The 14,735-nt window shown below is 42.4% G+C and overlaps 1 protein-coding gene across 3 annotated transcripts; it reads left to right on the forward strand.

Annotated features, from left to right (window-relative positions):
• The first annotated feature begins 8,705 nt into the window (after nt 1-8,705).
• cep15 (centrosomal protein 15) lies at nt 8,706-14,442 on the forward strand. 3 transcript variants are annotated; one of them, XM_021569598.3, is made up of 4 exons: nt 8,706-8,864; nt 12,964-13,087; nt 13,267-13,335; nt 13,529-14,442. In XM_021569598.3, exons 1-4 carry the CDS (start codon nt 8,812-8,814, stop codon nt 13,718-13,720), a joined length of 438 nt encoding a protein of 145 aa, XP_021425273.3. In that variant the 5' UTR covers nt 8,706-8,811; the 3' UTR covers nt 13,721-14,442. The 3 variants fall into 3 exon arrangements, with proteins under 3 accessions (XP_021425273.3, XP_021425274.3, XP_021425275.3); XM_021569599.3 differs by having other exon boundaries at nt 8,754-10,835; XM_021569600.3 differs by having other exon boundaries at nt 8,849-9,226.
• Nucleotides 14,443-14,735: the final 293 nt, after the last annotated feature.

Consider the following 14,735-nt stretch of genomic DNA (forward strand, 5'->3'; position numbering starts at 1 on the left):
CTTTGTTGAAAACCTTGTGTGGTCCATGTTTCATGCCTTTGTGTATTGAATTATTGTGAATAAAGCGTTATCATTCCACTATCCTTGTATTCATATCACATAAATAGATATGAGGTTGCCATCTAGTGGTAAAGTAGTGAAGCACAGAACAGCCAAGTAAACTCAGCAAAAAAAGAACTGTCAACTTAACATGTGTAAATATTTGTATGTACATAAGATTCAACAACTGAGACATAAATTGAACATGTTCCACAGACGTGTGACTAACAGAAATTGAATAATGTGTCCCTGAACAAAGGGGGAGGGGGGGGGGTCAAAAGTAACAGTCAGTATCTGGTGTGGCCACCAGCTGCATTCAGTACTGCAGTGCATCTCCTCCTCATGGACTGCACCAGATTTGCCAGTTCTTGCTGTGAGATGTTACCCCACTCTTCCACAAAGGCACCTGCAAGTTCCCGGACATTTCTGGGGGGAATGGCCCTAGCCCTCACCCTCCGATCCAACAGGATCCAGACATGCTCAATGGAATTGAGATCCGGGCTCTTCGCTGGCTATGGCAGAACACTGACATTCCTGTCTTGCAGGAAATCACGTACAGAACGAGCAGTATGGCTCACCAGCATTGTCATGCTGGAGCGTCATGTCAGGATGAGCTTGCAGGAAGGGTACCACATGAGGAAGGAGGATGTCTTCCCTGTAACGCACAGTGTTGAGATTGCCTGCAATGACAACAAGCTCAGTCCGATGATGCTGTGACACACCGCACCAGACCATGACGGACCATCCACCTCCAAATCGATCCCGCTCCAGAGTACAGGCCTCGATGTAACGCTCATTCCTTCAACAATAAACGCAAAGGTAAAAATCTGTCATTCTGCCCATGAGCAAAGCAGTTAATGCTGCAAGGAGACGAGTCACTGACGAGTCACAGTTTTGTCTCACCAGGGGTGATGGTCGGATGTACCAATCCTGTGCATGTGTTGTTCCACGTGGTCTGCCACTGCGAGGATGATCAGCTGTTCGTCCTGTCTCCCTGTCTTAGGCGTATCACAGTACGGTCATTTCAATTTATTGCCCTGGCCACATCTGCAGGCCTCCTGCCTCCTTGCAGCATTAACTGCTTTGCTCATGGGCAGAATGACAGATTTTTACCTTGTCAGCTCAGGGATTCCATCCAGCAACCTTTCGCTTTCTGGCCCAACGTTCTAACCACTAGTCTACCTCAAGGCCAGTGAGCTGGTGGGGTTTCCTCAGGAAGAAGAGGAGGAGGAGGGCAACATCTCAGAGAACTGGAGGAACAGCTCCAAGGTGGAGGATCTGTCTAACCTGCTCTGACTGTGCAGTGAGGTCAACAGCAACAAGAGTCCAGTTGTCTCTCAGGTCAACACGCTTCCTCTCTCTACTGCAGGGTCCCACTCAGGGAGGATGTTTTTCAGGTTTCTGCGTCTGGACGGCACAGAGCCAGAAGAGGCAGGCTCAGTTCATCAAGGAGTTCCAGAGAGATACACCTGACAGCCCATTAATCGTGCTTCTGTCACTCTAAGCCAGAGGGGTGGGACTAAACCTCACAGCCGCCTCGCGCATCTTCCTCATGGACCCAGTCTTGAACCCAGCAACAGAGGACCAGTGTGTGAACCGCTGTCACTGCCTCGGCCAGAAGAGAGACGTTGTCATCAGTTCATAGTGAAGGACTCTGTGGGGGAGAACATCGTGGGGATTCAGAGGCAGAAGCAGGATATGTTGGAGAAGGCTTTCGGCCTATCCAGCAAGAGGAAGATGTCACGCATAGATGATATCTGAGCCCTCATGGAGCTCTAGACGTCTGGCTGTTTAAAGACCGTTAGAAGGAAACTGTTCTCACTGTTCTTTTGTTCTTTATAATATCCTTTATGTTAGAGGGAACGTTCCAGCATCCCCGAGTCGCCTCTTCACTGTTGACATCGAGACTGGTGTTTTGCGAGTACTATTTAATGAAGCTGCCAGTCGAGGACTTGTGAGGCGTCAGTTTCTCAAACTAGACACTCAAATGTACTTGTCCTCTTGCTCAGTTGTGCTCTGGGGCCTCCCACTCCTCTTTATATTCTAGTTAGAGCCAGTTTGCACTGTTTTGTGAAGGGAGTAGTATACAGCGTTGTACGAGATCTTCAGTTTCTTGGCAATTTCTCGCATGGGACAGCCTTCATTTCTCAGAACAAGAATAGACTGACGAGTTTCAGCAGAAAGTTATTTGTTTCTGGCCATTTTGAGCCTGTAATTGAACCCACAAATGCTGATGCTACAGACACTCAACTAGTCTATAGGAGGCCAGTTTTATTGCTTCTTTAATCAGGACAACAGTTTTCAACTGTGCTAACGTTATTGCAAAAGAGTTTTCTAATGATCAATTAGCCTTATAAAATGATAAACTTGAATTAGCTAACACATCGTGTTATTGGAACACAGGAGGGATGTTTGCTGATAATGGGCCTCTGTACGCTTATGTAGATATTCGATTTAAAAAAATCAGCCGTTTCCAGCTACAATAGTCATTTACAGCATTAACAATGTCTACACTGTATTTCTGATCAATTTTATGTTCTTTTAATGGACAAAAAAATAGCTTTTCTTTCAAAAACAAGGACATTTCTTTGTGACCTCCAACTTTTGAACGGTAGTGTATATGTACTGTATGTACAGTGTGTATGTCTGATTAAATCATCTGTGATTTGGTGGGCTATGCATGATAAGGACACAGGCAATGTTTGTGATTGAATATACATTCATGTTTATATTGTTACTGTATGCATCAGCTATGTGTGTCCAAGACAAATTTCCCCTCAGGGACAATAAAGTAGATATTGAATTACCTATGGAAACACAATCTGTCCTGAATGATAGGCCTATTATTCTGATACATAGCCTATTAATCCTGGCAAACCTGATGAAACTGTGGTCAAATGTGTCTGTATGTCCTGATCTATGGTTTTGAATATCTGTTTGTACATCTTTTTGTTCATGTTTATGTGTTCACCTGCCTGGGGACTGCAAATGTAAATGAGCTGTCAGCTGAATCTGGTGCAACGCATCACTTCTCATTTTCTATGGTTATCTTTTGTTTGTTTTTAGTCCCGTCCTTCAGCTACCCTCAACCCCTCTCATCTGTCGCTGAAGACCATCCAGTTTTGATTTCTATTTGCCATATATTTTTCACAAAAGGTCTGAACCTATATACATTTTACGGACACAGTATATTTTACATGAGTTATCTTCTTTTTAGTCCCACCCTTCAGTTCCAGACTTATTTTTTGTTGTACATTGTCCCTGCCAAATAAACATAATAAATAAATAATACATATTGCCTATTCAGCTCAAGCTAAACAATCCTGAATCACATATTTTAGATGCAGCACAAGTAATGATAGATGGACTCTCAAAATGACACAAATGTTTAGCCTTGTCTGATGGTTTTCCATGTGAACAGCATCCAAACGTATCATGTAGGACAATCATGAAAGAGAATGAAATTATGAATTATGAAAGAGGTCATTTTAATATGAGATGTTCATCGAACAAAGTATATCCCAAAAATAATGGCATTTGGAGAATGCATGAGGTACTGTAGGTCTTGACTTGGAGTGGTGTCATGATGTTACTATGTCAGTGTTATCATGACTTAACCAGTTTGACATAATTTGATCCTAGATTAACGCGGACTTGTCCTTTTACCAAATAGGGCTATCTTCTGTATACCACCAATACCTTGTCACAACACAACTGATTGGCTTAAACACATTAAGAAGGAAAGAAATTCCACACATTAACTATCCTGTCTGAAATGGCTAGCTAGTTAGCGGGGTGCGTGCTAATAGCGTTTCAATCGCTGATGTCACTTGCTCTGAGACCTTGAAGTAGTTAAGTAGTTGTTTCCCTTGCTCTGCAAGGACCATAGCTCTTGTGGAGCGATGGGTAACGATGCTTCGAGGGTGACTGTTGTCGATGTGTGCAGATGGTCCCTGGTTTGAGCCCAGATTGGGGTGAGGAGAGAGACGGAAGCAACACTGTTACAAAGGCACATCTGTTAATTGAAATGCATTCCAGGTGACAACATCATGAAGCTGGTTGAAAGAATACTGAGAGTGTGCAAAGTTGTCATCAAGCCAAAGGGTGGCTACTTTGAAAAATATAAAATATATTTTGATTTGTTTAACACTTTTTTGGTTACCACATGATTCCATGTGTGTTATTTCATAGTTTGCTGTCTTCACTATTATTCTACAATGTAGAAAATAGCAACAACAAAAAAAAAAAAATAGAATGAGTAGGTGTGTCCAAACTTTTCACTGGTACTGTGTGTGTGTGTGTGTGTGTGTGTGTGTGTGTGTGTGTGTGTGTGTGTGTGTGTGTGTGTGTGTGTGTATATATATATACAGTCGAAGTGGGAAGTTTACATACACCTTAGCCATACACATTTAAACTCAGTTTTTCACAATTCCTGACATTTAATCCTAGTAAAAATTCCCTGTTTTAGGTCAGTTAGGATCACCACTTTATTTTAAGAATGAGAAATGTCAGAATAATAGTAGAGACAATGATTTATTTCATCTTTTCTTTCTTTCATCACATTCCCAGTGGGTCAGAAGTTTACATACACTCAATTAGTATTTGGTAGCATTGCCTTTAAATTGTTTAACTTGGGTCAAACGTTTCAGGTAGCCTTCTACAAGCTTCCCACAATAAGTTGGGTGAATTTTGGCCCATTCCTCCTGACTGAGATGATGTAACTGAGTCAGTTATATTGGCCTCCTTGCTCGCACAAGCTTTTTCAGTTCTGCCCGCTAATTTTCTATAGGATCGAGATCAGGGCTTTGTGATGGCCACTTCAATACCTTGACTTTGTTGTCCTTAAGCCATTTTGCCACAGCTATGGAAGTCTGCTTGAGGTCATTGTCCATTTGGAAGACCCATTTGCGACCAAGCTTTAACTTCCTGACTGATGTCTTGAGATGTTGCTTCAATATATCCACATAATTTTCCTTCCTCATGAGACCATCTATTTTGTGAAGTGCACCAGTCCCTCCTGCAGCAAAGCACCCCCACAACATGATGCTGCCACCCCCGTCCTTCACAGTTGGGATGGTGTTCTTCAGCTTGCAAGCATCCCCCTTTTTCCTCCAAACATAACGATGGTCATTATGGCCAAACAGTTCTATTTTTGTTTCATCAGACCAGAGGACATTTCTCCAAAAAGTGCAATCTTTGTCTCCAGGCGCAGTTGCAAACCGTAGTCTGGCTTTTTATTGAGGTTTTGGAGCAGTGGCTTCTTCCATGCTGAGCGGCATTTCAGGTTATATTATTTGACCTTTATTTAACTTGGCAAGTCAGTTAAGAACAAATTCTTATTTTCAATGACGGCCTAGGAACAGTGGGTTAACTGCCTGTTCAGGGGCAAAATGACAGATTTGTACCTTGTCAGCTCCGGGATTTGAACTTGCAACCTTCCAGGTTACTAGTCCAACGCTCTAACCACTAGGCTTCCCTGCCGTTATGTCAATATAGGACTCGTTTTACTGTAGATATAGATACTATTGTACCTGTTTCCTCCAGCATCTTCACAGGGTCCTTTGCTGTTGTTCTGGGATTGATTTGCACTTTTCGCAACAAAGTATGTTCATCTCTAGGAGACAGAACGCGTCTCCTTCCTCAGCGGTATGATGGCTGCGTGAACCCATGGTGTTTATACTTGCGTACTATGGTTTGTACAGATGAACGTGGTACCTTCATGATGTCAAGCAGAGAGGCACTGAGTTTGAAGGTAGGCCTTGAAATACATCCACAGGTACACCTCCAATTGACTCAAATTATGTAATTTAGCCTATCAGAAGCTTCTAAAGCCATGACATCATTTTCTGGAATTTTCCAAGCTGTTTAAAGGCACAGTTAACTTAGTGTATGTAAACTTCTGACCCACTGGAATTGTGATACAGTGAGTTATAAGTGAAATAATCTGTCTGTAAACAATTGTTGAAAATATTACTTGTGTCATGCACAAAGTAGATGTCCTAACCGACTTGCTAAAACTATAGTTTGTTAACAAGAAATTTGTGGAGTGGTTGAAAAATGAGTTTCCATGACTCCAACCTAAGTATATGTAAACGACTTCAACTGGATATATATATATATATCACATTGCACATGGTCTCGCCCTACATACTGCTGTTTAGGAGTTTGACTGACAGGGGGATGAATGAGTGCTTATATTTGTTCAACTTACATTGAGGAACTGCGTCTGTCTGATTGGAGAAGCCAAAACTGGGTGGAGTACATGGGAGGTCTGACATTATTTTCTTGGCCTGTCTCATAACTGTTTGTTCAAAGACAGTCTGCGGTGACAGGTGCTACTAAACCTCAAACCCATCACCTTCATGGCTGTCTGGATCAGGTGATGGATTTGTGATTTTTAAGGTAACTGACAAGTTGCCAAACTTAGAGTAGAATGCTCCCTATGACAGCCTGGTCAAATAGGAGCATGACCTTCTGTTTGACTCCAAAAACCCTGAACCTATGCAAATAAATAGTCGTTGTTGGACTCTAGAGCATTTGCATGAGTGGGCCTGAGTAACGTCCACATTAAGGACCACCACAGGTGAGTGGTCACCAACAGATTTGGGGTGAATTTTTTTTCCCTCAGTTTGCTTGACATTTAAGATGAGGTGGTGGTCATCACACCACTGTAGAAACCTTTATCTCTGACCTATAGAAAGAAGTATCCGTTTCTAGACATTAGGCCCAGAATGGCAAAATAATCAGAAAACTGGACAATATAGTTATCAGGGTTTCTACTTGTACATTCATTTGTATACAGTGTGAATAGGATGGGTGAACTCAGCCTTGGGGGACACCTTAATGACCTTGGGCTCAGACAGGATCTCATTCACTCGGACCTGCTGTCCTGTTGTTCAGAAATGAGTGATACAACCTGATGGTATAGGGTAAGACTGACATCTGTCTGAGCTAACTGAGGAGGATGTGTGGCTGCTGATCTAAAATCCACAAATAGCAGTGGAGCATAGGCCTTGGGGTTCTCCAGCGCACTCAACATTGTAATTTCCTCGGTTTCCGGTCCATTCCCATGGTTACATGTTCTTGCGGAAATGGTGAGAAGAAAGTCAGAACTGGGTACATTGTTGGGTTTTGGCGCACTTGTTTGAAATTGAAAAGTGTCGTAGTAGCTTCTGATAAAGACTAACATCAAGACGAAGCAGCTGCATTATAAGTGGGATGCACTGTTGAGCGCTACATCCCGAGGGGTTTGTGCTGATTGTACGGAGATTGTGACAGACGGTTAAATGGCATCCCTTGAGAAAGCAACAACTAGATGTGTCAGGAGAAGTGCAGTATTATCATAAGGAGACATAGACTTGGAATACAGAAGAGTAATGGAGGGAAAAAGAGAGGCATAGGATGTCTAAAAGAGAGGGGGAGGAAGATGGTGAGCTTGAGACAGTTAAAAATGGTGGGGAAAAAGGGAGATGGTTTGTTAAAGAAGAATGGTAGAAAGTGTAAGCAGAGTGAGCTGAAGACCGAAGTAGAAATGGAAGCGAATGAGGGCAAAGTGTTGGAGGTGGTAGGTGTGGTGAAGTTCTCGGAGCCTGAGGCTTGCACCAAGGGTCAGGATAAAGATGAGTCTTTGACATTAGGAGTGAAGTTTTTTGGAAAAAGTGGACCCTGATCCATTTGTGATTTCAGGGTGGGTGAAAACAGAGTTGGGTACTGTGGAATCGGTGAGGGTAACCAGAAGTGGTCTTGTGATAATTGTTTGTTTCTGCTGGTCAGAGGGAGAAGGCGCTCGGCATTAAACAAATGAGGTCAAGAAATGTGAATTGTTTCGCTCTCAAGAAAAGGAGCGATTACTTGGGTAGCAGTAAATGTAAAAGTTGACCAACTGAAGATTCCTGGTGTTCGGGATGCTCGTCGTTTGGTGCGACGCAGACAGGGTGGCGAGAGTGGTGAAACAGAAGAGTCATTGTCTGTTCTTTTGAGTTTTGAGTCTCTGCCCGACAAAGTGATGTTAAGATATATAAGTTATCCTGTTCGAGCTTTTGTACCGAATACACTACATTGTTACAGGTGTCAAGCTTATGGGAATGTGGCAGCAGTGTGTAGGAGGGAGGTTCCTAGTGTGAGAAGGGTGCAGAAGGGCATGAGACAAAGGAATGTATAGCATTGGGAGAAGGAGTGGTATGTGTTAACTGTAGGGGTGTCCATGGAGCTTGGAGTCAGAAATGTCCCATGGGAGATAGGCGGGTTGAGGTTTCCAGGGTTAGAGTAGTGCAGAAGTTGTCATATGCTGAAGCAGTGAAGAAAGTAGAGGAAGATGGGTCAAGGGGGAGGGATGCTGAGAGGAGTGGTTTGAGTAGTATATCTGTACCAGTACAAAGAGAGAGGCCAACAAGTGATATATGTTTCAGTAAGATTGGATTTTTAGCATTGATAGCAAGTTGCAGAAAATGGAGGTTGTGGTGGCAGCTGCGGAGAAGTAGTTAGGTATGTGAGACTTGACATCAGAAGAGTTACATGGTGTGTTAAGTGGTGATGTCCAATCCTTTCATGTTGTTGGCATGAGGTATGACTAAATAGATTTAAATAGTGGAGTGGGGTGATGTGATTTGAATTTTATTTATATAATTTTTTTGTGAGTGTAGTGTTAGATTAGGGAGTTGTACTCCAGTCTAGTAGGTGGCGGTAATGCAACATATTGGATGCCAACCACCGTTATACCTCATCGAAGAAGAAGGTCAGCAGCGTCTATCTCTTTCTAGTTAAGTTAGCAGAATGACATCTCCTCCATTTGAAGAAGTTGAACTGAACAAGAAACACGAAGAAATGTGAGCTATTGTCTAGTTAAACAATTTTAGGGAAATTTGACCATTAGTAACGTGTCGTCAAGGGTAGCAAACGCTAGTGCTTGTTGTCTAACGTTAGCTCAGTCAGAACCATGTGACGTTAACCGGGAATGGAACCACTATGATTTAGAACGCCAGCTAACTAAAAAAATGGCTGAATTTCCAGAGTAACTCTGAGTCTATTATAGAGAATTAAATAATGTTAGTTAGGGAGCCAATAAAAACCTACTGAAACCGTTATTGTGGGCCGATCGTTGCCCCAGATCAGAGTTCGTTCTCGTGGCAGTAACAATACAGACAAAACACCTCAGCTAAGGAGTTGGCGTAGCCGAACACAAACTGGTGTGAGTGGGGATGCTGGAGAATGAGTGTGTGTGTGTTGTAGAGAGATGGTGGCGATACAGCACAAAATCCCAGCCGATGGTGGCTGCATTTACATCCAGTCAATCTGTCTGGATGGCGATGTATTTATTGGACACTAAGTATCTATATTGTCACTAATCCTTATGAAGGACTTCCTGCCAGAAGAGGTTACTCGACCAGTCAGCAGCCGATATGCCAGTTAAATAATTGGTGAAATGTTGCTTGATTATAAATTAAGGTTTATCCGTAGTGGTTAGGTGCTCAATGTATAATCAGTATCATATATTTATCACCAGCGCTGTGCGGCGCAATGGTAACACATTTGCCTTTTGATTAGACGACTAGAGTTCTAATCGCAGACAGCATCATGATTCATGAAATTTAATTCTAACCAATAATGGGGAGTGCACATTATGAATACGTTGTGATTTAGTTTCGGTATCATTCTAACTTTTCTTATGATTTTGTTTGCAGAGCATTAAGGCTGGCAGTTTATCACCAGTTCACCCTATGGGCACAAGGAAGAATTACATGCAGACTACACCGTTCGCGTCGCATGCGCAAGCGGTGCAAAATACATTTACACATACATGTTATTCAATCATTACACTCACTCTGCTCGTGCGCGTCTGCGTGGCCAGGCGCTTAAATAGAACTTTGTTCTATTTGTGACTCTCAATGCACTGCAAGTTATGCCTCTCCCTACCATCTATTGGAAAGTAATGGTATCTACACTGGGCAGCTAGTTGGCAGAGTCAAAGTAGACTTTAATAATATATGCCATTTAGCTAAAGCGAACTGGGTGGAAACAGATCATAGAAACAGGATTACAATTTTGATATCATGGATGGTCAGTCCTTGCATCTATAGCACTGCCTATGAATTTGAGAGTGGTTACATTTCTCCAGCCGCATCCCTCAGCATTTTACCAAAAGAGGAGCAGGGAGTCACTTTGTTATAGTTTCTATTGCCACTTTAAGAAGTTAAGATGCAGATGAGTATGTTACAGATACTATATGTCCCAACACTCTGACAGTTAGAGAATATTCAGCACAGCAAACAATCAATCAATGAAATTAATTTGACAAAATACCTTTTTACTTCAAAATATTAACCACGGTGGTTATAGAGGGTGCAACAGTTCAACACCTCAGGAGCAAATGTCAGTTGGCTTTTCATAGGTTGAGAGAGAGGGAGTCGAAACAGCAGGGCCGTGACAAGGTCGCACATCCATTGAAACGAGAAAACAGTTCCACTCCGATTCCCTTTATGGATAGGTGTATCTTTGAATTTGCTGTTGAATGGCCTGTTCCTTCTCTACTTCCAGAACACCAGCCCCCTCCCCTAAAGTGATCGATAGTATATCTTGGCTCGCACTGTGATGATTGGGATTCTGAGCTCTCAGGTTCATACAGGGAGTTATGGTCTTCACTGATCTCACTCTCCATCAGCTCCATCTGTGGCGTATTGGGCCAGGACTCGGTTATATACTGATGGTCGTGAGCGCTATCTAGCTGGGCCCCAAGCACTTTAGTGATGGTCCCGGTGGACCTCTTCTCCACTGCAGCACATGAATACTGGCAGCCAGGGGTCAGTTTGGCATGCTGTACTAACCCTTCTTTCCTGTTTGGCATGCTGTACTAACCCTTCTTTCCTGTTTGGCATGCTGTACTAACCCTTCTTTCCTGTTTGGCATGCTGTACTAACCCTTCTTTCCTGTTTGGCATGCTGTACTAACCCTTCTTTCCTGTTTGGCATGCTGTACTAACCCTTCTTTCCTGTTTGGCATGCTGTACTAACCCTTCTTTCCTGTTTGGCATGCTGTACTAACCCTTCTTTCCTGTTGGTAGAAAACAATTAAGGCATCTGTTAGGCTATAGTTATATTCAAGAATCACTGCATATACTTTAAATAAACAATAGCCTTAGAAATAACATGGGTTTACATGTACCTCCTCTGCCTCCTTCAGTCTCCTCCAAGATGAAAACCTTTTCAGAGATGATGTCATCCTGAAAACAAACATGTTTTGTTAAGACTGGGGCCAAATATGTTATTTTGCATTAACAAGCTACCTGTCTTGAATGCTTTGTCAACACACACAGCAAATACAGGAACATTTATTTTTCAGCAAACATTAGCTATGTCAACTTCAGTCTAGCTAAAGGAGGTGGAGATAAATCTGTCAACAAAATGTATTACAGTACTTGACTATCTGAGGTGGAAGCTAGCTACAGTAACTACCTAATAACGGGTACACGGAGAAACTGTGTTGCAGTAGAGTTGCTTGCTAACGTTGTTTGCTGGGGGGGTGTTACACAAAACACTTCCGGTGCAGTTAGCTAGTTACCTTCAACTAAAGTTGCAACGAAGTTGTCCAGTGTCTAATGCTAGCCTAGTCAACAACAGTCATGACCGGTTAACGTTACCTCAGGCTCCATTGCATTGACTCGCGGAACCTCCTCCGTTCAGTCACTGGCCAGGTGAAAGCTATGATCCCTTATTGATGTCACTTGTTAATACCGCAAATTCATTTTTAAGCTTTGAGAGAATTGAGACATGGATTGTGAATGTGTGCCATTCAGAGGGTGAATGGGTAAGACAAGATTTGTGCCTTTTGAACAGGGTATGGTAGTAGGTGTCAGATGCACTAGTTTGAGTGTGTCAAGAACTGCAGTGCTGCTGGGTCTTTAACGCTCAACAGTTTCCTGTGTGTATCAAGAATGGTCCACCACCCAAAGGAAATCCAGCCAACTTAACACATCTGTGGGTAGCATTGGAGTCAACATGGGCCAGCATCCATGTGAAACGCTATCAACACCTTGTACGGTCCATGCCTCGACGAATTGAGGCTGTTCTGAGGGAAAAGGGGGGTGCAACACAATATTAGTAAAATGTTCCTAATGTTTTGTACACTCAGTGTATAATAAGACATATAATAAGACGGTGCGAGATATTGCTTTTAAAACAGCTCAATCCAGGTAGAGAAATGCAGTATACTCCGAATTGTCCCATTTATCCCAACTGTTACAAGAAGATTGAGCAACTGCTCGTTTTTAATTATACTGATGTTTTTGTCCTCATGGTAGCTAGCAGTAGCAACAACAGCCATTCTAGAATGGTGCGTCATGTTGAACATTAACGGCTTCTGCTACCTAGCATGAAGAGGAAAAGGACAGTTTTCTGGAAAAACTAGCAGTCGTTCAACATTCTTGTTGTAACAGACCGTGCAAGGCGTCAAGTGTTCCACAGGGATGCTGGCCCATGATTGAGGTACGTTTTCCGAGCCATATCTCGCGCCGGCTCCTCGTGTCATAATATACACAGGAACGATGTCCGACCCTAGTGCAGCTGTAAACAAGCGGATCGGATCTGCTGGCTAGCTGATAATGGCATGTTCAAGAGCATTAAAACTGTGATGTATCATGGGTCAATTGTGACTGATCTACAAATAATATTAAGTAGTTATTTGTGATGCAAGGTGATTTGTAGATCAGTCTGTCAGCAGTTGCTTGCACTGTCGGCTGCAATGTCAAACAAGCCCTTTAGTTAACTTTAGCTGGCCCCCTGAGAGTTTGTTTAAAATGTCATAAGTGGCTTTGGCTTGCTGAATATCCAGAACAAAAGTATAGGTAGCTCAATTTAACTTGAATAACATGCAGAGCCTAAAGCTCATTTTCACATGGAAGCATAGCTAAGGAAGTCATCCATGTTGTGTCAGTCTAGGGAAGAGGGCTGTGCTCCTTCAGCAGATGGAAAGTCGATATGAGCAACAGAAGAACAAGAGGAGGCAGCAGGTGAAGCTGTCACAAGCTGCACATGAGAGAAACTCCCAGCTCCTCCAGGTATGAATCTACCAAGTGCCTCTCAGACCTGCTGCTAGGTTCTCTACTTGAATGTACACGTTCAGTGCATGCCTTTTATTGTGCATGTCGATGAGGCTGGTATACTGTAGGTTTTGAAGGCCATGTGTAAAGGAATAGCTGCTGAATTTGTGATAGGCTGATCCTTTCTCCAAATACAGGACTTGCAGAAAATGGAGAATCGTCTCAGAACAAGAGTACTCCCACACCCTGACATCCTCAGTTTGGAGGTAAGGGATCTCTTAGTAACAACAAATTAACAATACATGCCCTCTCTGAAGATTGCCTTGCCTCCCCTAATTTTCAATGGGAGCTATTTTGAGTTGTTTTGCAGCTTGACCCTACTATACCTGATAATCAAATACAGTCAGGGGGTCACAGATTGTTGTTGACACAGGCCGCTGTACTGTTGTCTTGTTTCAGACTCGTTACTGGGCATCAGTTGAGGAGAAGATCCCAGAATGGGAGCGCTTCCTCCTGGGTAAGGGTCCACATCCTAGCAGTGACCCTAGCAGAACACCTAAACAACAAAAACTGAAAACTACACCCAGAGACCATGCCCCCACACAAGATGGGGCTCTGCCTCCTCGTCCTATACTGAAACATGTCAAATGACCTGAAGTGGACAATCTGTTTTGGCTTTTGACTTAATCTTATGTGATCAACATGGAGTGAAGGAGAAACTAAAATCAGTTGACAGTTACACTGTAGATTGAGGTTATTGTGCGGTAAATGCTATTTTTTTTATAGGCCATATTTAGTCTCATATGGGCTGTTTTCCTATCAGAATAACAGTATTCTTAGCACCAACATTATTGAGTAGGCATCATGTTGATTTCCATTGTATTTACACTGCAGCTCCTTTTTGTGCTCAGCCATTTTGATATCTCAGGGTGAAGCTCAGATTTAGCCTATTACCCCTCAGTCTGCAGAATTGCTGCTCTTGATTGCAATGTTTACAAGCAATGCTCACACTTTCAGTGTGATGGTATTGCCTTTAACACGTTATGGTAATCCCATCCCATCAGAATTCTATTTGAAACAAAGAATATGGTGTCTTTGAATTCATGGCTCATATCTGCCCACTAGGGGGCGGTAGCACCATAGATTTGGATAACAAAGGCAAATTCCTTCAGTTAGACTCAGGTCATTCACTTCGTCTGTCACTCAGCAATGATTTAATCAAATGTGCTCTTATTTATTTGCCTGTATTGTCTGTATACTAGCTATGTTCTTATGTGTACATTAAAGCACTTTTTTTGTTCATATACTGTGCGATATCTATTAGTCGTAACAAGCAATGTGCATATGTAACCAATAAAGTTTTTTATTATTCACCTTCTTCATCTATAAATTCCATTCACTGCAAATTTACTTTTTTTCCCTAATAAATCATTATAGTTTAGCTTATTAGTCCATTAAAAAGTATGAGCTGACACACACCTAACTTTGTAGAGTTGACAGATAATAAACTATACAAATAAAATGTTGCACACTATATACACACCCAACAATTCAATGTGTTTATCCGTTAAAATGTTAGTCTATAACTTATTTCTAACCTTTTTGTTTTCCATGTATTCACACCATTCCACCACCCCCCACACTTCATCACACAGTATACAGTGCC

This window comes from Oncorhynchus mykiss, chromosome 17, assembly GCF_057628025.1.
Source record: "Oncorhynchus mykiss isolate SJ-2025 chromosome 17, ASM5762802v1, whole genome shotgun sequence".
NCBI classification, from domain to species: Eukaryota; Metazoa; Chordata; class Actinopteri; order Salmoniformes; family Salmonidae; genus Oncorhynchus; species Oncorhynchus mykiss.